The 25051-nt window shown below is 43.7% G+C and overlaps 1 protein-coding gene across 1 annotated transcript in view; it reads right to left on the minus strand.

Moving 5' to 3' along the window:
- LOC142660595 (vascular endothelial growth factor A-like) overlaps positions 1-16340 on the minus strand; it is a 58852-nt gene extending 42512 nt beyond the window's left edge. Inside the window, exons 1-3 of the mRNA XM_075837257.1 lie at positions 16178-16340; positions 15851-16007; positions 8394-8433 (exon numbers count right to left, since the gene is read on the minus strand). Coding sequence (XP_075693372.1) covers positions 8394-8433; positions 15851-15916 — 106 coding nt within the window. The 5' untranslated portion in view covers positions 15917-16007; positions 16178-16340. The remainder of the gene's footprint in view (positions 1-8393; positions 8434-15850; positions 16008-16177) is intronic.
- Between the last annotated feature and the right edge of the window lie 8711 nt (positions 16341-25051).

Genomic DNA, 25051 nt, shown 5'->3' on the forward strand with positions numbered 1-25051 from the left:
AGGTTTCATACAGATTCCAGCAGATTGCTGAAGGTCCCAGCTGTGATCAGCTTATTGTCACAAGTTGGAATTGTCAAAAATGGAGAACTCCTTTAAGTGCCTATAAATACAGTATACTGTACAATAGCAGGCACCCATGGTATGATCTTGAACTCTAAAAAGCAGACTTGTCTAGTCTGACAGGCATATATTCATATCTGTATGTATGGTGTTTGTAAACCCCCCCCCCCTCAATGGTGCCGTAGGCAGCTGCCTCCTCTGCCTACACTTTAAACATTTAGTTTGATACGGATTAAACATCATTACTTAGACAACTTATTTCAATATTTACCTGGGATACAGACTGCAATACTTTGGATAATAATTTTATAGATTTCAAGCCTGAAATTGTCTGTGACTTTTTATGAATATGTGGCGTTCTGCAAGTCATATTAAAGATTGTGCATTGAGATATATCTGGAAGCTATAAACTAAAATCGGTGGGAGTAGTTATGCTCTAAATATCGAATGGGACATTGCCAAGAAACTACACATTTCTATGGAAAACTGTTAATTCTGGGAAAGACAGGACGCTTAGATCATCATTTCCACTCAATTGGAAAAAATCTTAAAACCACCAAAACCTTTCTTTCTTCTTTTTTTACAACGTAGCATCTGCCGTCGATAATAGTGTGTGACGGGTGTTTCCTCATCATTAAACTGACAGATGGCTGTGCATTTCCCATGACAGATAATTGAAAGTGTTAGGGTATGTTCACACGGCGGGGGTCCGTAACGGCTGAAATTACGGGGATGTTTCAGCCTGAAAACATCCCCGTAAATTCAGCCGTACCGGCATGTGCAGGCGCTTGAACGCCGCGTCAATTACGGCCGTAATTAGCGCTGCTATTCATTGGAGTCAATGAATAGCGGCTCCAATTACGGCCAAAGAAGTGACAGGTCACTTCTTCTACGCGGGCGTCTATTTACGCGCCGTCATTTGACAGCGGCGCGTAAATTTACGCCTCGTGTGAACAGACAAACGTCTGCCCATTGCTTTCAATGGGCTGATGTTTGTCAGCGCTATTGAGGCGCTATTTTCGGGCGTAATTCGGGGCAAAAACGCCCGATTTACGTCCGTAAATAGGCCGTGTGAACATACCCTTAAAGTGACAGGAGTGTATGATACTGTGACAGATAGGGTATGTGCACACGTAAACTGCATTTACGTCTGAAATTACGGAGCTGTTTTCAGGAGAAAACAGCTCCGTAATTGCAGACGTAATTGCTCGTCCTCGCATTTTGCGAGGCGTCATTGACGGCCGTAATTTAGAGCTGTTCTTCATTGAATTCAATGAAAAACGGCTCAAATTACGTCCAAAGAAGTGTCCTGCACTTCTTTGACGAGGCAGTCATTTTACGCGTCGTCGTCGTTTGACAGCTGTCAAACGACGAAGCGTAAATTACAGGTCGTCGGCACAGTACGTCGGCAAACCCATTCAAATAAATGGGCAGATGTTTGCAGACATATTGGAGCCGTATTTTCAGGCGTAAATCAAGGCATAATATGCCTCGTTTACGCCTGAAAATAGGTCGTGTGAACCCAGCCATATGTGTGTATTTTACTGTGGCAGATAAGTGTAAGGGTATGTTCACACGCACTAATTACGGACGTAATTCGGACGTTTTTGTCCCGAATTACGTCCGAAAATAGCGCCTCAATAGCGTTGACAAACATCTGCCCATTGAAAGCAATGGGCAGACGTTTGTCTGTTCACACGAGGCGTAATTTACGCGCCGCTGTCAAATGACGGCGCGTAAATAGACGCCCGCATCAAAGAAGTGACCTGTCACTTCTTTGGCCGTAATTGGAGCCGTTATTCATTGACTCCAATGAATAGCAGCGCCAATTACGTCCGTAATGGACGCGGCGTTCAAGCGCCTGCACATGCCGTTACGGCTGAAATTACGGGGATGTTTTCAGGCTGAAACATCCCCGTAATTTCAGCCATTACGGACGCCCTCGTGTGAACATACCCTCAGTAGGATGAACAATGGTTTCCCTGCCCCCAATTGCACTCAGCACAGCTAAAATCTTTAATATCCTGACATCAGATTCAGGGTTTTCCATTGATTTAGGCCCCATGCACACGACCGTAAAAAATCTCCGTAATTGCAGACCATAATATGGTCCGCAATTACAGACCTATTCTATTGGCCGCATACACCTTTCCGTATCGCTATGGATAGGTGGCCGTGCCGTAGAACTATGGAGCATGTTCGACTATTCGCTTTTTACGGGCTATGTTCCCATACTTTGTATGGGAGAACGGCCCGAAAATGCGTCCGGCCATGCCAGCAGGCCGCGATTACAGGCAAGGCCGTGTGCATGAGGCCTTAACAATTATACAAAAAGGTCTCATTCATTTGACCGTACTACAGATCTGTGTTGTAGAGCCTATACCATACTGTTTCTTTGCAATCCTACAATTTCATATGGAACCATGAGAAAACAATTGTATGGAAATTGTATGGAAACACCATACTGCAACACATGGAGTTCTTAAAGGCTATGTACAGCTTTGAAATAGTTTCTGTTTTGTGTGTTTGGGGCAACTTTTGAAATATTTTTTATTAACCCCTACGCGCACCAGGATGCAACTGAACATCCTGGTGGAAAGTTTCTTCACGCACCAGTACGTACAGTTACTGAGTGGTTACCGGTGCACACTGTCGGTGACAGCGTGCACCGGGAACCAGGAGGTCAGCTGCCATGTACGGAAGCTAATGAGGACCAGCCTCCAGCCTCATAGGCTTCCTGTCACAGTGACAGTGTGCACCATCACGTCAGCTGTCTCCGACAGCTGACACTTCACTGCTGCCGGCCAGTGGTTCATCGCAGCTGATTTTGGCAATTAACCCCTTAAATGCGGCGATTGATTGCGATCATCGCAATTGGAGGGTTTGTAGCAGATCGGCCTTAAAAGCTTCCTGTCAGAGTGACTGGCAGCGTCACAATGACAGTTATAATACATTACACTACGTAGGTAGTGTAATGTATTATAGCAGCAATCAGTGCTGAAGGTATTCAAGTCCCCTAGTGGGAAAAAAAAAGGAAAAAAAAGTTAATAAAAATGTTTTATATAAGTGTAAAAATAAAAGCTATAAGTTAATAAAACAATTTTTTTTTATATCTTTTGTTATAAACTGTTTTTTTTTTTTTTTTCAAATAGTATTTTAGCATAGGAAAAATTTAAAACGTTAAAAAAGTACACATATTTGGTATCACCACGTTTGGGATGACCCAAACTATTAAACTATAGTGTTCTTTTTTCAAGCACAGTGAACACCGCAGAAAAGAAAAAAAACAATGCCAAAATCGCCATTTTTTGCTCATCACCCATCCCAAAATATAGAATAAAAAGTGATCAGAAAGTCGCATGTACCCAAAAATAATACCAATAAAAACTACGCAACCCCCCGATCCGCAACAAAACAAGCCTTTACACAGCTTTTTGGACTGAAAAATAAAAAAGTTCTGGCTCTCAGAATATGGCAACACAAAAAAGTGTCACTTTGCATCATCCGCTGTGCAGTAACCCCTTCGCGCACGTCATGGTGCGGGGGTGATGTATGGAGCGGGTTCACGTGCTGATACACTCCATACGCTGCAGGTGTCAGCTGTGTATTACAGCGGACACCCGGGACTAACGGACAGGAACAGCGATCACGCTGTTACAGAAGCCTGTAAAAATTACAATATACTGCAATACATTAGTATTGCAGTGTATTGTACCAGCAATCTAATGATCGCTGGTTCAAGTCCCCTAGGGGGACTAATAAAATGTGTAAGAAAGTTAAATAATTAGTAGTGGAAAAAATATATATTAAAAGTTAAAAAAAAAACTTTTTCACTTTTTCCTCTAAAGTAATGTAAACAATTAAATTAAAAAAAACAAAATTTGGTATTGCTGCATCTGTAAATGTCTGAACTATTACTATAACAATATACCAACTTGCATGGTGAAGGCCATAAAAAAATAAAGAATTTAACATGCCAAAATCGCTGTTTTTTGGTCACTTTAGCCCTAAAAGAAAATGTAATAAAAAGTGGTCAAAAAGTTGTATGTACCAAAAAAATGTACCAATAAAAACGACAGCTCATCCCGCAATAAATAAGCCCTCACACCGCTCAAAAAGTAAAAAAGTTACGGCTCTCAGAATGTGGTGAAACAAAACAATTTTTTTTAACAAATAGTTTTTCTTTGGAAAAGTAGTTGTAATGGCAGGAAGGAGGTGAAGGGAACAAGTGAGCCCTAATCTACCCACCGCCCTGTCCCTGCCTACTTGCAACGACCCGCCCTAGGCGACGGGGTACAACTTGGCGGCGGTCCCTACGCTGTCTAAGTGCAAGGGAGTACAAACAGGGAACACGCAAGGGAATACAGTAGCCCACGGAACGCCGCGAGGAAACGGAGCGGTGAATGAGCCAGTCAGGATCAGGAAGTAGTGGAGTATACAAACGGGAGCACGGAGCAGAAGCAAGCCAGGGGCAGAGCAACGCAGGATAAACGGAACTGCAGCAAGGCAGAAGCACGGCAGAAGCAGGCTGGAGCAAGGCAGCAGTGGGGCCAGGAATCCAAGAAGAATAACAAGCAAGGAGGAAGAGAAAACGGCAGGTATAAATGGACAGGGGGCGGAGCTAACTCTGACTGACCAGGCCGCGATAGGCTCTCCCACTCCTGAGCCTGCCACCCTGATTGGTGGGAGCAGGTGTCAGTCTCAGAGGTCTGGCCTCAGGTGTCGACTGATTAATCCTGGGAGTATACCCAGACGTAGTGCCTGGCAGATCCTTTACAGTAGTAAAATATGAAAAAAAAAACTATATAAATTTGGTGTCACTGTAATCGTATTGAGATGCAGAATAAAATTCAGTTGTAGTTTTTACCACACGGTGAAAGCTCTTAAAAACTAAACTCAAAAAACAATGGAGGAATCACAGTTTTTTCCAATTCAGAATTTTTTTCAGATTCTGAGCACATTATATGGTACGTTAAATGTGTCAATAGAAACTACAACTCCTCCCGAAAAATAATAAGCCCTCACACCACTTTATTGATGGAAATATAAAAAAGTTATGGCTGTTGGAAGGCGGGGAGTGAAAAATGAAAATGAAAAAGCAAAAAATAGATCAATCCTGAAAGGGTTAATTAATTTCCAATGAAAAAAAAAACATTTATGACCACATTTGGGGTAATGCTGTATTCGGGAGAAATTGCTTTACAAATATTTGGGTGCTTTTTCTCCTTTATCCCTTGTGAAAATGAAAAAAAAAACAAAACATTTTAGTGGAAAAAATGTTGATATTCATTTTCACAGCCTAATTCTAATAAATTCTGCAAAAGACTTGTGGGGTCTAAACACTCACTATACCCCTAGACAAATTCCTTAAGGGGTGTAGTTTCCCAAATGGGGTCATGTTTGGTGGGTTTCCACTGTTTGGTGCCTCAGTAGCTTTGCAAATGTGACATGGCGTCGCAAACCATTCCAGCTAAATTTGAGCTCCAAAATCCAAATAGCGCTCCTTCTATTCTAAGGGTATGTTCACACGGCAGCGTCCGTAACAGCTGAAATTATGCGGCTGTTTTCAGGAGAAAACAGCTCCGTAATTTCAGCCGTAATGGCATGTTGAGGCGCTTTTTGCTGCGTCCATTACGGACGTTAAATGGAGCTGGTTTTCCATGGAGTCCATGGAAAACTGCTCCATTTACGTCTGAAGAAGTGACAGGCACTTCTTTGACGCAGGCCTCTTTTTTACGCCCTGCCTTTTGACAGCGGGGCGTAAAAAAAATGACCGTGTGCACAGAACATCGTAAGACCCATTCTAATGAATGGGCAGATGTTTGCCAACGCTATCGAGGCGCCTTTTCAGACATAAATCGAGGCGTAAAATGACCGAATTACGTCCGTAAATAAGCCGTGTGAACATACCCTAAGGGTATGTGCACACACACTAATTACGTCCGTAATTGACGGACGTATTTCGGCCGCAAGTCCCGGACCGAACACAGTGCAGGGAGCTGGGCTCCTAGCATCATACTTATGTACGATGCTAGGAGTCCCTGCCTCTCCGTGGAACTACTGTCCCGTACTGAAAACATGATTACAGTACGGGACAGTTGTCCTGCAGCGAGGCAGGGACTCCTAGCATCGTACATAAGTATGATGCTAGGAGCCCAGCTCCCTGCACTGTGTTCGGTCCGGGACTTGCGGCCGAAATACGTCCGTCAATTACGGACGTAATTAGTGTGTGTGCACATACCCTAAGGCTTACCGTGGATCCAAACAGCAGTTTATTACCTCATATGGGGTATTGCTGTAATCGAAAGAAATTGCTTTACAAATGTTGGTGTTCTTTTTCTCCTTTATTCCTTGTCAAAATTAAAAATTTCTATGTTTTTTCAAAAAAAGTAGATTTTCATTTTTCTGGCCTAATTCCATTAAATTCTACAAAAAAAAGTGTGGGGTCAAAATGCTGTACCCCTAGAAAAATTCCTTGAGGGGTGTAGTTTCCAAAATGGGGTAATTTTTTGGAGGTTTCCACTGTTTCTAAGGCGTTGCAAACCCGACATGACACTGAAAACTATTCCAGCAAAATCTGCGCTCCAAAATACAAATGGCGCTACTTCCCTTCTGAGCCCTGCAGTTTATTACCACATGTGGGGTATTGCCGTAATCGGGAGAAATTGCTTTACAAATGTTGGGGTGCTTTTTCTCCTTTATTCCTTGTAAAAACTAAACATTTCTAAGTTTTTACAGACTAATTCCAAGAAATTTAGCAAAAAAACAGTGGGGTCAAAATGCTAACTTTACCCCTAGATAAATTCCTTTCCACTGTTTTGGCAGCACAAGATCTCTTCAAACCTGACATGGTGCCTAAAATATATTCTAAAAAAAAAGGAGGCCCCAAAATCCACTAGGTGCTCCTTGGCTTCTGAGGCCTGTGTTTTAGTCCGTTCGCACACTAGGGCCACATGTGGGACATTTCTAAAAAAAATAATGCAGAAACTGGGCAATAAATATGGAGTTGCGTTTCCCTGGTAAAACCTTCCATGATACAGGAAAGAAAATTATTGCAAATGAATTTTGGACAAAAAAATGTAATTTGTAAATTTCACCTCTACGTTGCTTTAATTCCTGTGAAACTCCAAAAGGGTTAAGCAACTTTCTAAATGCTATTTTGAATACTTTGAGGGGTGCACTTTCTAAAATGTGGTGATTTATGGGCACTTTCTAAAATATAAGGCCCTCAAAGCCACTTCAGAACTGAACTGGTCCCTGAAAAAATAGCCTTTTGAAATTTTCTTGAAAATGTGAGAAATTGCTGCGAAAGTTCTAAGCCTTGTAACGTCCTAGAAAAATAGAGGACGTTCAAAAAGCTATGCAAACATAAAGTGGACATATAGAAAATGTTAACTAGTAACTACTTTGTGTAGTATTACAATCTGTTTTACCAGGAGATACATTTATATTTAGAAAAATGCACATTTTGGCAAATTTTCTCTAAATTCTGGTGGTTTTCAGAAATAATCACTTGGATAGGTAAAAGCATTCCACAGTCATTACCACATGAAGCAACACATGTCAGATTTTTAAAAAAAATCGGCTGTGCCACAATAAAAAAGGCTGTGTCCTCGGGGGGAGGGGGGGGTGTTTAAAAACTATTTTTGCTTAAGTCCACAGGACTGAAAGGTTCAGTGTTGATCAGATCTGTAATCGATCAGATCTTAGTTATGATATGATCGGTAACAGCTCGATCCTGCATGTCAGAGACACGCAGGACCCACGGTCACTGAACCCGTCTTTTTAAAGGTGTACATAGCCTTTAAGGTTCTGTATTAAAGCTTTGCCATATGGATGAGGCCTAAGAGATTCTATATTTTTTCATCAGCGCTTTAAAGTGTATTCCCAATATAGACGATTACATCATATCCACAAGTTATTTGGGGACCACTGATAGGTAGTGCCTGGGGATCACAGCATCTATCTCAAGAACAGGGGTCCCCATTCAGGCAGAGAATGAATGGAGAGGTGACTGTTCTCATGGTTGTGGGAGTTACGTAAACAGCTGAGCAAGTTTGTGGATATGCCATAATTGTCTATAGTGGGAATACCCAGTCTAATTGGTTACATAATCATCGCTTAATTGTCTATGGAAAATGCAGCATGTTCATGTATATGACAGTACATTTTTGGTCCCGTTACATGTCACAATTACATATTGGTTTAATAGACACAACTATTGTCTATAATCACTGTTATTGGTCAATTTGTTTGAAAAACTTGTTACATCTATGGCCAGGTATTGGATCAGTTGTAGCAGGACTACAGAATAAACAACATGCACATAATACCTTCTAATTTCTGGGTCTGTGGAGTTTGAGATACTGAAAGCTGAAAACAGAAGAAAATATAGTTTTAATTAAGATTTAGAAAAACCCCTCTGTGCAGCATAATATCCACAGAGCAGTCATCAAACACAATACACAAGCTCATCACACAATACACAATACACTAATCTAACATAAAACACAATGCACTAATCACACATAACGCACAATGTACTCATCACACTTAATACACACTACTCATCACATATAACACGTGACACTCATCTCACATAACACACGGCACTCATCTGACATAATACACAATGCACTCATCACACATAACACACACGGCACTCATCTCACATAATACACAATACATTCATCACACATAATACAATACACTCATCTAACATAAAAAACAAATCACTCATCACACATAACGCACAATGCACTCATCACACTTAATACACACTACTCATCACACATAACATGTGGCACTCATCTGACATAACACACACCGTACTCATCTGACATAATACACTATGCACTCATCACACATAACACACGCGGCACTCATATAACATAACACAATACATTCATCAAACATAATACACAATGCATTCATCCCACCTAATACACAATGAACTCATCACACATAACAGTACATTCATCACACATAGTACACAATACACTCATCTCACATAATGCACTTACCACACATAACACACAATTCACTCATTACATTATACACAATGCAAACATCACACCTAATACACACATAACAAACAATACACTCAAACATAAAAACATAATGCACTTATCACACATAACACAATACACTCATCTCACATAACACACAATGCCCTCATGACACATAACACACAATGCACTTGTCTAACATTATACACAATGCACACATCACACCTAATACACAATGGACTCATCACACATAACACAACAAACTCACCAAGCATAAAACACAATGCACTTATCACACATAACACACAATGTACTCATCACATATACTGTAATATACAATGTACTTATCTTGCATAAAACACAATGCTCTCATTACACAATGTACACATCACACATAACACAATGCACTTATCACACATAATACATAATGCTCTTATCACGCATAAAACACAATGCACTCATTGCACATAATACACAATGCACTCATCACACATAACAGGCAATGCACTCATTGCACATAATACACAATGCACTCATCACACATAACAGGCAATGCACTTATCACACATAACACACAATGTACTCATCACATATACTGTAATATACAATGTACTTATCTTGCATAAAACACAATGCTCTCATTACACATAATACATAATGCTCTTATCACACATAATACACAATGCACTCATTGCACTTAACAGGCAATGCACTTATCACACATAACACACTCATCATACATAACACAATGCCTACATCACACATAACACACAATGTACTCATCACATATAATATACAATGTACTTATCTAACATAACACATAATGTACTCGTCTCACCAGCCCCATTATTAATTTTGACATAACAATGTATAATTTTTTTTACTCTATCACAATCTATTTCCAGCCTGCATGCTCTTTCTCCACCATTACCTTCCCCCACAGACTTTGAGCTTCTGCTACCCTTTCCTCTATAAACAGCTAAGTACTTTTCCCCTATTACAGATATGATCTGATTGCAGTAGCCAGACAGTCTGCAGAAACGTATTTTTCTACAAAACATATCTGCATACAACACACGCTATCGACATGCCATAGCGGTAGATACAGATTTTTGGTGATCTCTGGTGATATCACTGTGACATAAAAAAACAAAAGTCGCAGCGAAATACCATTAAAGGTCTAAAGTACAAAAAGTCCCGTTATGAATGTTCTGCCGGTAGTACGCAGGATATATTAGAAAGTCCTACGTGCTACTAGGTGATGTATGGAGTCATTATTATGATCAGAGTCTTGGAGCCAAAACACATCTTTGTATAATTACAGCTTTTCTTAACTGTCTCATTTTTTGGCACTTTGTATGGATCTGTGTCATACCTGACAACATTCTCACGATTGGGATAAATACTACACATACCCCATTTCATGTTCAACCAAACACAGCAAAAACATGGTTCCACCCAGTTTACTGAGGCTATGCCTCAGTATGGACCCAAAACTACAGGATAGTTCTGCATATGGTCAGTACAAAAATCTGTCTGAAGATCTTTTTATACCAAAGCCTGTAACTATAACATGGGGACATACAATACAACTAGAGGAGAGAAGGTTTCTATACCAACATAGAAGAGGATTCTTTACTGTAAGAGCAGTGACACCATGGAACTATTCTACAGGATGTTGTGATGGTTCATTCATTGATAGTATACAAGTTGGAATTTTTCTCACCCTAAGGCCTTATTCACACGAACGTGTCCGTTTTGCGCGCGCAAAAACGCTGCATTTTGCGCGCAAAAGTTATGTGTGGCATCAGTATGTGGTGCTTGCCTGCGTGATTTCTGTGCATATGGCAGCATGAAGACACTCTGTTATTATGTTTACAAACATAAAAGCAGGAGGTGCTTTTCTTGTTTCATTCATTTATTTTACTAATGTAGCGCGAATCACGTGCGGGACACGGAAGTGCTTCCGTGTGCTGTGCGGGATTTTCACACACCCATTGACTTCAATGGGTGCGCGATGCGCGAAAAACGGCCAAGTATAGGACATGTCGTAAATTTTACTCAGCGCGCATACGCTGCGTGAAAATCATGGACTGTCTGAACGGCCCCATTCACTTACATAGGTCTGTGCGAGCGCGTGATTTTCACGCGCGTAACACGGACGTAATATACGTTTGTGTTAATAAGGCCTAATATGAAGTAATTGGCCACTACCCCATAGATGGACTTGGAGTCTCCTTTCAACCTTACTAAGGGAGGATTTACACGAACGTGTAATACGTCCGTGCAACGAGCGTGATTTTCACGCGCGTCGCACGGACCTATGTTAGTCTCTGGGGCCGTGCAGACAGTCCATGACTTGCACGCAGCGTGTGTCCGCTGCGTGAAACGCACGACATGTCCTATATTTGTGCGCTGTTCGCGCATCACGCATCCATTGAAGTCAATGGGTGCGTGAAAATCACGCGCAGCACACGGAAGCACTTCCGTGGGACGCGCGTGATTTGCGCAACAGCAGTAAAAAGTATGAATGAAAAGAGAAAAGCACCACGTGCTTTTCTGTTTCCAAACATACAAACAGAGTGTCATAATGATGGCGGCTGCGCGAAAATCACGCAGCCACGCATCAAACGCTGCTGACACACGGAGCTGTTAAGTAAATTTTGTTCTTTGGTAAATGTAATTCAAAACCTGTTTTATGTAAAAAGGTCTTATTTTGACTTAAAAAAATAAATAAAAATTAGAACATTATTAAATATAATTCTTTAAATTGTCTTCTGTCAAGATGTTAAAAATTCTGTTCTGCTGTTTCTTAGTTAGGCCGGATTTACACGAGCGTGTGCGTTTTGCGCGCACAAAAAATTTGGTGTTTTGCGCACGCAAAAGGCACTTACAGCTCCGTGTGTCATCACCATATGATGCGCGGCTGCGTGATTTTCGCGCAGCCGCCATCATTATGACACTGTTTGTATGTTTATAAACAAAAATGCATGTGGTGCTTTTCTGTTTTCAATTATACTTTTTACTGCTGTTGCGCGAATCACGCGCGTCACACGGAAGTGCTTCCGTGTGCTGCGCGTGATTTTCACGCACCCATTGACTTCAATGGGTGCGTGATGCGCGAGAAAAGCACAAATATCGGACATGTCGTGAGTTTCACGCAGCGGACATACGTTGCGTGAAAATCACGGACTGTTTGCACGGCCCCATAGACTAACATAGGTCCGTGCGAGGCGCGTGCAAAGCACGTGCGTTGCACGGACGTATTGCACGTTTGTGTAAATAAGCCCTTATATAAATTAGCGGGTGAGCTGCGAACAGATTTATCTGTCCAAAACCCAATATGGTATCTTTTACAGTGTATACAGGCATTGTCACTCGGCTTTCACAGACTCCTGAATGGCAACTCTGTCCTTATGCACAAATACATTCCTCCATAAACTAGGCAGCTTTATAATTCAATCGACTCGGAAAGCCTTTCAGATTGTATATACATTTTTTTAACTAAAAATAAATTTTTTTTCACAGAAGAGAACTCAGAAACTTATATTTACAAGTGAATTTTTAAATATATTATGGGGATAGGATATAACATAGTAGATACAGAAGAAGCATATTGCGTGTGCAGTGATATAACTATGTATTATTTGTAGGTTTCCATAGGACAACAATAAAAGGACTGCACAAGAAAACAGTATAATAACAAATGAATCTCTGCTATACCTAGAATAGTTGACATAGTGTATAATGGGTATGACATGAAATGTTGGTTCTTAAAGGGATTATCCGGGATTTTAAAATTGATGGCCAATCCTTCACTTGAATGGAACAACGCTGCAATACCATGCACAGCAGCTACGAAAGTAACGGCATGTGATAGTACGAACAGAAATGAAGCCGATGCAAACAATGAAGCGGCTGCAGCGCTCGTAGAAGTGCCGCGGCCCATTAAAACAGCTGATTGGCGGGGTTGACATTAGGCCATCAATTTTAGATTCCCTGAAAACCCCTTTAGTACAGAATCCCCCTACCCCCAGTATTCTGGATTTGGTTCTTATTTGTCCACCTTCTTATTTATAGTTGAGATTTGTTTCCTATTCTGCTTCTTATTTACAAAAAGTAACTTGTGTTTTCCAATGGTTCAGTAATAGAAACAACTAAATTCAATAGGAGAGAGTAAAGGGTCAGTTCACACTGAGTTTTTTGACGAGATTTTTAATGCGGAAACCGCGTCGGAAAACTGCCGAAATGCCTCCCATTGATTTCAATGGGAGGCGGAGGCATTTTTTTCCCGCGAGCAGAAAAACCGTCTCGCGGGACAAAAAAGGGACATGACCTATCTTTGGGCGTTTATGCCTCTGACCTCCCATTGACATCAATGGGAGGCAGAGAAAGCGTATTTTGCAGAGTTTTTTTTTGCCTGCGGTGCCTAAGGCTGGGTTCACACAGATTTTGCTCTGCCTGCACGCCAATTTTCACAGCATTTTTCGTCCGCGGCCATTGAGCGCCGTGGGCAAAAAACGCTGCGAAATACGCTTTCTCTGCCTCCCATTGATGTCGATGGAAGGTCAGAGACGTAAATGCCCGAAGATAGAGCATGTCACTTCTTTTTCCGGTGAGAAAGTTTTTTCCGCTCGCGTGAAAAAAATGCCTCCGCCTCCCATTGAATCAATGGGAGGCATTTTCAGCCGTTTTTTGGCGCGGTTTCGGACGCGCTTTCCGTGTCAAAAAATTCAGTGTGAACTTACCCTTAGAGGAATTTACCTGAAATCAGCTTGGACAAGGGTGCTTATGGGCATCATAGTAGTAATTTGAAGGGTCAAAGAGCAATAAGTCTAAGATACTAAGCTTATACAGCGTTCAGCCATAACATTAAAACAATATTGTGTAGGCCCCCCTGGTGACATCAAAACAGCCCTGACCTGTCGAGGCATGCCACAAGACCTCTGAAGGTGTACTATGGTATCTGGCGCTAAGACAGCAGCAGACCCTTTAAGTCCTATAAGTTGCGAGGTGGGGCCTCTACATCCCACAGATTCTAGAACGGATTGAGACCTGGGGAATTTGGAGGCCATACAACAGCTTGAACTCTTTGTCATGTTGCTCTAAACATTCCTGAACAATTTCTGCAGTGTGGCAGGCCACGTTATTCTGCTGAAACATGCCCCTGGCATTAGGGAATAACGTTGCCATGAAGGAGTGTACTTGGTCTGAAACAATATTTTGGTGGGTGGTACGTGTCAAAGTAACATCCACGTGAATGACAGGACCCAAGGTTGTCCAGAGCATCACAGTGCCTCCACCAGCTTGACTTTTTTCACATAGTGCATCCTAGTGCCATCTCTTCCCAAGGTAAGTGACCTCACACTCCACATAATGTAAAATAAAACATGAATTATCAGATCAGGCCACCTTCTTCCATTGCTCCATGATGCAGTTCTGATGCTCACGTGCCCATTGTTGGTGTTTTCGGCAGTGGACATTATCAATTATCCATAACTATAGCACTTATTTCAAGAAACACCACAAAATTGGGTATGTATATGGGCACATTGAAAATACAAATATAGGACCCCTGACGAAGCCACGTGGCGATACGCGTGGTGGCATTTCTCACCACTAGCACTCATATTGGTAACAGCGCTATACACACTATTAGTTACATTGATGCAACATTTTGTATATTTGCACATTTTTATGCTTTGTAGGCAATGAGGCCTTCTGTGTATTAGCACATTGATGGTTGGGAGGTCAGTAGTTGTATGAGGGCTGGTGTTTGACCACTTATCTCGGTGGTAGCCCTCTTGAGTTTTGTGCATGTTTATCTTAATTGTTTTTATTCTGTAATATATGTTTATATGTCTCTAATAATTGTTTCTATATTTGAACCTATATTGGTATTTTCATTGTGCCCATATACATATCCAATTTTGCGGTGTTTCTTGAATCTAGTCTTTTAGGGTATGGGGCAGTATTGATGCAGTGCCTGCCAGAGATAGTTTCAGCACTTATGTCTCAATGCAATCCTTCCTGGCTAGTGTCTAGTGATAGGAAATGCACACTCGTCCCAGAAATGGGGTCTCCATCAGAAAAACACTCTTAAACCTTATAGGGGTTGTCTGGGCATGGGGTGGAGAGATCATCAGTATATGATCGGTGTGGCACTTTACAATTCAGTAGGCATACAGAAGTAGATGTACTGAGCTTTACATCGTGAATACACATGGAAGAACTGATTTGCAGCTAACTAGTCTTATTCGAATCTTGGAGAATTAAATTTTCTCTTATCTATAATCAGGAAAGAACAAGTCGTAACGTAATACTGTTCAGGTTGATCGCTATTTTAATTATACAGCTCAGTATAAGATGTTATCAGTTTGGACAACTCTTCAGATTCAGAACAAGGTAAAATAAGGTAAGCAAATACACCAGCTCTAAGGAAAGATCGTCAGGTGGACCATCAAAAAGGGGAAAGTTTCCAATCTTAAACTCTTTGAGACAATGCATGTAAAGCCTCCAGACAGATTGCATGTAGCGTTGTCAATACCCTATACAATCACCTGAGTCCCCGGCTTCGGGGTACAATGCAGTAAATCAGAATGTATGTAGGATAGCTGAGTTTGTCATTCAACTCTTTAATATTGTGCACAGTGAACTGATAATACATTGGAATATAATACACAATGCAAAATCATTATGCCAAGTGGCAAGTTCAGCTCTGCCACATCTGTAACAATGATTGAAGTCAGAATACAGTGAAGTAAATCCATTGTAAAACTTACCGGAGTCAAGATACAATGGAATAGGATAGAAAGCCATACGAGAGAGCTGCAAATCACGCAGTCCATTTTGATGGATGGGTATCCGAGCCAATCCTAAATCTTGCAAGGCAGTTGTCCGGCAGTGTCTTTTCTATTCAGATTCATTCACATGCACAGTCTATTCAATAGAGAAGGAAGGTAAGAGAGGGACAAGAACAGAGAACTATGAGAAACGCTGCATTAGACTGGGACATAGTTATTACAAAGGGTCCAGACACCCCCATCCTATGTAAACTCTCACAAAGCAAATACAACATTCCTTGTCCAAAAGAAAATAGTCCCAATTACCAGGATTTGCGTGTGTCATAGAAGAATGTGTATGGAATGAGCCCTTCGCCTTCCTTTTCTGCTTCTCTCATTCTCTTCCCTTGTCTCTCCCCCTATATCCTCCCCTTTGTCTATATCCTCTTCTCTCCTTGTGATCTGTCTATATAACTTGTACTGAGCAGGGCACAGGAGACCCTGACTCTTCACACAGAAAGGTAGGAGAGATAGACAGATAAGCAGAGGGTGGTGCATGGGAGGGAGGGAAAGAATAGGTCAGATCCACAGATGAACAAGACAGAGTTTAGGTGCTTTGCATGAGTAGAGGGAGAGCTGAGCGAGCACTCACACCCAGTCTGTTTTCCCAGGATTAGACAGCACAGCACATTGAGTGTTAACAATGCGTGACTCCTAATGTGCATGGCATGATGACTCAATGCAGGTATAACACGGATTTGGGTAAAACTATAGTATGGTACAGCGTTGTCTTAGGGTATGTTCACACGCACTGTTTTCAGATGTAATTTGCTAAGCCGTGTGAACATACCCTAACAATGATTACGGAGTAAAAGGTCCTGGAAGTTAATCACTCAGCTTTTTCACTTCTACACTCGCAGTATTCATAATAAGTGAATGTTACCTTTGAACACCATTTCACTGTTTACATGTAGGATTAATCTGCATAAAAAGTTCAGTAACTTTATAAATACATTGCATGACCTCTCTTCTACCTATCCTAAGTTACAGACTGTATTCTAGTACAGAGCTCCATTCACAATTTCAGCTCACCCAGAGCTGAAATCTCCCACCAGTTCTTGCTAGCAATATATCTCTATATGCAGAGCTGTATTTGTATTCTGGGAAGTGTTTTTCTATATTCCAGGCACTGCACAGTTGTCTGATATAGGAAACTCTTACTCTAAAGCCTGATTCACACGAGCGCTGCGCATCTCGGACATGAAAAACTGCAGTTTTTCACGTCCGAGGTGCATCCGTGCTCAGCGCTGTGGGACGCGATGTCACGCATCCCCCATAGTGGAGAGTCTATGGAGGGATGCGTGATGCGTGAAAAGAACAGACATGTCCTATTTTCCCACAGACCCTTCACACGGTCCGTTGAAACAACAGCTGTGTGAACAGCCACATTGAATTACATAGGTCCGTGGGACGGCCGCTGTTTCAACGGCCGTTCCACGGACGTTTAATAAAGCCTAATACTGCATTATACTGTAGGAGTTCAGCTGTATTTGACAGCAAGATTGTCAACTGTTTCTAATGACAACCCTTAAAACTGTGCTGCATCTGTGATGCATTAGATAAATGTCGGCCCAGCTCACCAATATTGGTGGTATTGGCTTTAATTCTATTGCCTGGATTTTAGCATGCCCGATCCTTTGTTACCCTTAGGAGTTGCCTTTAAGTGCCCTATTCCAACCCCCGTATTGAAATAAACATGCATACATTTGATCTTAACTTTATCTCCACCCATATTTCTAGAAGTTATAAAATAGGTCATAAATATATCTTTATTTTTTTTTTTTTTTTTTTTTAAAAAGCACAACCACTGCTGTTATGGCAATTAAAATGCTATAAAATTAACCCTACTCAAAAATATATATAAAAAAACAACAACACAAAACCAAATGTTTTATCTCCAATTAATCTGTTGTTCTGTTATGAACCATTCCAATCTGTGGCAAGCAGCAATGTATGCGCTAATCACGGCTGGATCAATGTTGGTGGAGAGCCCTGGTCAAAATATTGGGTGAGGGCCTCCCTCTTCACCATTTTGTGGATGAAAGGAAAGAGAATATATATACAAAATATAGAAAAGAAGGTGTGGCTAATCGGGGGAAGGGGCGTGGCTTAAATATGCCAAAGTGTGCCAAACAATAACAAAGTTAAGGGGGTTTTCCATCCTTCTGACAACTGATCACCTATCCCCTGGATAGGTCATCATTACATGATCTGTGGGGGTCCGACACCTGGACCCCGTACAGATCAGCTGGTCCAGCGCCTCCGTGCATCGGAGGTACATGCTGGAGGCAGTTGGCTCCGGCCACGAAATATTCGTCGAGCTGCAGTACCACTATGCTATGTACGGAGCCAACTGTTTCCGGCTCCGTACATAGCATTATATTGTAATGACGGGGTAGGGAGACAGACAAGTGAGCCCTAATCTACCCGCCACTCAGTCCCTGCCTTCTTGCAGTGGCCCATCCTAGGCGACGGCGTACCACTGGGCGACAGTCCCTACGCTCAATAAGTGCACGACAGACAAACAGACAAGGGTACACAGAAGCTAAGGGAAATGGGGCAGTTGCCCACGGCAACACAGTGAGCAACAAGAGTAGTGAACGAGCCGAGTCAAACCAGGAGTGCATGAGGTACAAATCGCAGAGCAGGAGCATAGTCAGTAAAGCCAGGGTCAAAAATGAAGCAAGGTCAATAATCATAGCAGGAGCAGCAGAGCCAGGAAACAGAAAAGAATCACAGGCAAAGGAGGAGCAGGAAATGCAGGTATAAATAGACAGAGGGTGGGAGCTAGCTCCGTCGGGCCAGGCTGTGATAGGCTCTCCCACTCCTCAGCCTCCCAGCCTGACTGGTAGAAGATCGTGTCACTCTCTCAGACTTAGGGGGGATTCACACGAGCGTGTATTCGGTCCGTGCGGGCCGCGTGGTTTTCACGCGGCACGCATGGACCAATACAAGTCTATGGGGCAGTACAGACAGTCCGTGCTTTTTGCGCAGCGTTTGTCTGCTGCGCAAAAAGCGCGACAGGTTCAATAACTCTGCGTATTTCGCGCATCACGCACCCATTGAAGTCAATGGGTGCGTGAAAATCACGCGCACCACACGGAAGCAATTCCGTGGGACGAGCGTGATTCGCGCAACAGCAGTGAAAAGGATGAATGAAAACCGAAAAGCACCACGTGCTTTTCTGTTTCCGAACATCCAAACGGAGTGTCTTTGCGATGAGCGAAGCCGGACAAGCGTACCGAACTTCACCGGGTTCGGCCAAACTCGTTTTGGCCGATCCCGGCAAAAAAATTATCGGTACGCGACGTCAGGAGATAGTCACTGTCCATGGTGCTGAAAGAGTTAAACTGTTTCAGCACCATGGACAGTGACTTGCGATCCCAAAATACATTAACCTGTAAAAAAAAACCGAAGTTCTAACTTACCGATTACTCCTGTCTCCTTCCTGCAGTCCGACCTCCCGGGATGACACTTCAGTTCAAGTGACAGCTCCAGCCAATCACAGGCCAAGCACAGGCTGCAGCCAACCACAGGCTGCAGCGGTCACTTGGACTGCTGCGTCATCCAGGGAGGTGGGGCCCGATGTCAAGAGAGGCGCGTCATCAAGGACGCGTCACCAAGGCAACGGCCGGGAAGTTCTCGGTAAGTAGGAACTTTATCTTTTTTTTTTACAGGTTTTTCGCTGTTGTGTTCGGCATTCACTGTCGAGGGTGCTGAAAGATTTAGCTCTTTCAGCACCTTGGACAGTGACGGGCGTTGACAAGCCTCATCTCTATGATGCCGGCTGCGCGAAAATCACGCAGCCGCGCATCAGACACGCATGACACACGCAGCTGTCAAATGGTTTTTGCGCTCGCAAAACGCTGCGTTGTTTGCGCGCGCAAAAACGCAACGTTCGTGTGAATCTGGCCTTAGGAGCAGGTGCAGACTGATTACCCACGGGCGTCGACACAGAAGCTGTGTCTGGCAGATCCTTTACAGTACCCCCCCATTTAAGAGGGGCCACTGGACCCTTTCTAGGTGGACCTGGCTTATTGGGGAAGCAAAGATGGAACCTCCTGAGCAATACCCCAGCATGAACATCCCGGGCGGGTACCCAAGTCCTCTCCTCAGGCCCGTAACCTCTCCAATGGACAAGGTACAGGAGGGAGCCTTGGACCATCCTGCTGTCCACAATCTTGGCCAGGGGTTCTCAGGGGTGAAAACAGGGACCGGAGGTTTCCTCGAGGAAGCCAAGGACGGGGAGCAGCGTTTAAGGAAGGAGGCATGAAACACGTCGTGTACTCGAAATACGGGGGTAACTCCAGTCGGAAGGAGACAGGGTTAAGGACTTCAATGACCTTGTACGGCCCTATATATCGGGAAGCAAATTTTTTGGACGGGACTTTAAGGCGCAAATTTTTAGAAGATAGCCACACCAGATCCCCGACCACAAACAAGGGGTTAGCAGAACGTCTTCTATCTGCCTGAGTCTTTTGTATGCTCTGGGACGCCTCTAGGTTCTTCTGAACCTGGGCCCAGACTGTGCACAGTTCCTGATGAACGACATCTACCTCGGGATTGTTGGAACTACCAGGTGAAACGGAGGAGAACCGTGGATTAAACCCAAAATTACAGAAAAAGGGGGAGACCCCTGACGAGTTACTGACCCGGTTATTAAGGGAAAATTCGGCGAGTTGAATTAAGGAGACCCAATCATATTGACAGTCAGAGATAAAACACCTTAAATATTGTTCTAGAGACTGATTAGTCCTCTCAGTTTGGCCATTAGTTTCAGGATGGAAGGCCGAGGAGAAGGACAGATCAATCTCCATGGAGACGCAGGATGTGTTTGACAAACAAGGTAGCTAACGTCTTAGCATTGGGCAGTTTCTTGAGGGGCACAAAGTGGCACATCTTACTGAAACGGTCTACTACAACCCACACCACCGACTTGCCTTGAGATGGAGGCAAATCGGTGATAAAATCCATGGAGATATGGGTCCAAGGTCTCTGGGGAATGGGCAAAGAACATAGTAAGCCCGCTGGTCGGGACCTGGGAGTCTTGGACCTAGCACAAATTTCACAAGCGGCGAAGTAGGCCTTAACGTCTTTAAGCAACCCAGGCCACCAATAGTTTCTGGCAATGAGATGCTTGGTACCCAGGATGCCAAGGTGGCCAGATAGTGCAGAGTCATGATTTTCCCTGAGTACCCTTAGCCGGAATTGCAGGGGAAATAACAGCTTGTTCTCAGGAAGGTTCCCGGGAGCTGAACCTTGATCAGCCGCAATTTCGGAGACTAAGTCAGAATCAACAGAGGAAATGATTATACCTGGAGGCAAAACACATGCAGGATCTTCCTCCAAAGGAGGGCTGGCCATGAAGCTACGTGACAGTGCATCAGCCTTAATATTTTAGACCCAGCCCTATAGGTGACCAAAAAGTTGAATCTAGTAAAAAATAACGCCCATCGAGCTTGTCTCGGGTTTAGCCTCCGGGCAGATTCTAAGAAAACCAGATTCTTGTGGTCGGTAAGGACCGTTACCTGGTGCCTAGTCCCCTCTAGGAAGTGGCGCCACTCTTCAAATGCCCATTTAATGGCTAAGAGTTCGCGGTTGCCAATATCATAGTTACTCTCAGTGGGTGAGAACTTCCTGGAGAAGTAAGCACAGGGACGGAAATGGGTGAGGGACCTGGTACCCTGGGACAAGACAGCACCCACTCCCACCTCGGAGGCGTCAACCTCCACGATGAATGGCTCCATTTGGTTAGGCTGAATCAGCACAGGGGCCGAGATAAAGCACTTCTTAAGGACCTCAAAAGCCTGGACCACCTCTGGAGGCCAGAGGAGGAGGTCAGCACCTTTGCGAGTAAGATCCGTAAGAGGCTTAGCGATGACCGAGAAGTTAGCAATAAATCTCCTGTAATAATTAGCAAACCCCAGGAAGCACTGTAACGCCTTCAGGGAGGCAGGTTGGACCCATTCAGCCACAGCCTGAACCTTGGCAGAGTCCATGCGGAATTCATGAGGAGTGAGGATTTGACCTAAAAATGGTATCTCCTGCACCCCAAACACACATTTTTCGCTTTTAGCAAACAGTTTGTTTTCCCGAAGGGCCTGGAGCACCTTCCTGACATGCTCAATGTGGGAGGACCAGTCCTTGGAAAACACAAGTATGTCATCAAGGTACACTACAAGAAATACCCCCAGGTAGTCTCTTAAAATCTCATTTATGAAATTCTGGAAGACCGCGGGAGCATTAAACAACCCAAAAGGCATTACGAGGTATTCGAAATGACCTTCGGGCGTGTTAAACGTAGTCTTCCACTCATCCTCCTCTTTGATGCGGATAATGTTATAAGCCCCCGTAGATCAAACTTAGAGAACCATTGGGCCCCCTGAACCTGATTGAAGAGATCAGGAATCAAAGGAAGGGGATACTGGTTCCTTACAGTGACCTTATTCAAGTTTCGGTAGTCAATGCACGGCCTAAGACCACCATCCTTCTTCCCTAAGAAGAAGAAGCCAGCACCTACCGGAGAAGTAGAGGGGCGAATGTAACCCTTGGCCAGGCATTACTGGATATACTCTCTCATGGCTTCACGTTCGGGACAAGAGAGATTAAATATCCTACCCTTAGGGAGCTTAGCTCCTGATACCAAATCGATAGCACAATCGAATTCTCTATGAGGAGGTAACACTTTGGAGGCCTTTTTAGAAAAAACATCAGCGAAGTCCTGAATAAACTCAGGTAGAGTGTTCACCTCCTCAGGGAGAGAGATAAAATTAACAGAAAAACATGACGTTATGCATTCATTACCCCATTTGGTAAGATCCCCAGTATTCCAGTTAAACGTGGGATTATGCATCTGCAACCAGGGAAGGCCTAAAACCAAATCGGACGATAATCCCTGCATCACCAGTACAGAGCACTGCTCCAAATGCATGGAGCCAACAAGGAGTTCAAAAACAGGGGTATGCTGTGTAAAATAAACATTAGCAAGAGGAGTGGAGTCGATACCCCCTACCGCGACAGGTTTAGGCAAGTCAATCAATGGCATAGCTAGGGACATAGCAAATTCCACAGACATAATATTAGCAGAAGACCCTGAATCCACGAAGGCACTGCCGGTGGCAGACCTACCCTCAAAAGAGACCTGAAAGGGAAGCAAGATCTTATTAGGTTTCATATATACGGAAAATACCTGTGCGCCCAAATGACCTCCCCGATGTTCACTTAGGCGCGGAAGTTCTTCCGGCTGCTTATTCTTACGCCTAGGACAGTTGTTCACTTGATTCTTGTCATCCCCACAGTAGAAGCAGAGACCATTCTTCTTGTGGAACTCTCTACGTTGTTGGGGAGAGACGGAGGCCCCGAGTTGTATAGGTTCATCCGAGTTTTCCATGGAAGAATGAAGCAACGGAACCTCGGGAGCCATCATGGGGGGGTCAGAGGGGAAGGCACAAAAACGTTCCAGTCGTCGTTCCCTGAGACGTCGGTCAAGACGTACCGCTAAAGCCATAACCTGATCTAGGGAGTCAGAAGAGGGATAGCTAACTAACAGGTCTTTCAGGGCGTTCGACAGACCCAATCTAAACTGGCACCTCAAGGCAAGGTCATTCCACCGAGAAGCTACACACCACTTCCTAAAGTCAGAACAGTACTCCTCAACGGGTCTCTTACCCTGACGTAAGGTCACCAGCTGACTCTCGACAAAGGCAGTCTTGTCAGTCTCGTCATATATGAGCCCGAGAGCGGAAAAAAAAAGATCAACAGAGGAAAGTTCAGGGGCGTCAGGAGCCAAGGAGAAGGCCCATTCTTGGGGCCCGTCCTGGAGCCGGGACATAATAATACCCACTCGCTGGCTCTCAGAACCCGAGGAGTGGGGCTTTAAACAGAAATAGAGCCTACAACTCTCCCGAAAGGAGAAAAAAGTCTTCCGGTCCCCTGAGAACCGGTCAGGCAACTTGAGGTGGGGTTCAAGAGGTGAGGTGGGGGGCACTACCAGGGTAGCATCATGCTGGTTGCCCTTCTGAGCCAGGGCTTGGACCTGTAAGGAGAGGCCCTGCATTTGCTGAGCCAGGGTCTCAAGGGGTCCATAGTTGTGTCAGGGACCAGGGTAGAAAAGGTATATGGGCCTGTGATTATGTAATGACGGGGTAGGGAGACAGGCAAGTGAGCCCTAATCTACCAGCCACTCAGTCCCTGCCTACTTGCAACGGCCCGTCTTAGGCGACGGCGTACAACTGGGCGACGGTCCCTACGCTCAATAAGTGCACGACAGACAAACAGACAAGGGTACACAGAAGCTAAGGGAAATGGGGCAGTTGCCCATGGCAACACAGTGAGCAACAAGAATAGTGAACGAGCGGAGTCAAACCAGGAGTGCACGAGGTACAAATCGCAGAGCAGGAGCGTAGTCAGTAAAGCCAGGGTCAAAAATGAAGCAAGGTCAATAATCATAGCAGGAGCAGCAGAGCCAGCAAACAGAAAAGAATCACAGACAAAGGAGGAGCAGGAAATGCAGGTATAAATAGACAGAGGGAGGGAGCTAACTCCGTCTGGCCAGGCTGTGATAGGCTCTCCCACTCCTTAGCCTCCCAGCCTGACTGGTAGAAGATCGTGTCACTCTCTCAGACTTAGGAGCAGGTGCAGACTGATTACCCACGGGCGTCGACACAGAAGCTGTGTCTGGCAGATCCTTTACATATATGTCATAACATCCGATGCCCGCAGGCCACCGGAGCGGCTGATCTGTGCAGGGTCCGGGTGTCGGACCAGCACCAATGATATTCTGATGACCGGTGGATAGGTCATTAGTTGTCAGAGGGTGGAAAACCACTTTAACCAAGAGTTGGTATGAGGAAGAGAAAAGTCTTTATCATGTCTAACAAGATGTGCCAAATTTATAATTCAGAGTACTCCACTGTGATAAATTTGGCGCATCTTCAGACTGCCTGGTCTAAATTTATGCTGTCTAAATCTGACATCTTCGTAAATCTGACCTATTGTTTTAAAAAAAAAATAATTTAGCCCTCTTATTAATGAAGAATATGAGGTATTTTCAATTACACGTTTTGAATAAAGTGCCCTCTCTCAGCCATTGTTTTTTGCTGTTTTTTTTATTACGTTGTTTACCATGCAGTTTAACTAACA

The sequence above is a fragment of the Rhinoderma darwinii genome, chromosome 9 (genome assembly GCF_050947455.1).
Source record: "Rhinoderma darwinii isolate aRhiDar2 chromosome 9, aRhiDar2.hap1, whole genome shotgun sequence".
NCBI classification, from domain to species: domain Eukaryota; kingdom Metazoa; phylum Chordata; class Amphibia; order Anura; family Rhinodermatidae; genus Rhinoderma; species Rhinoderma darwinii.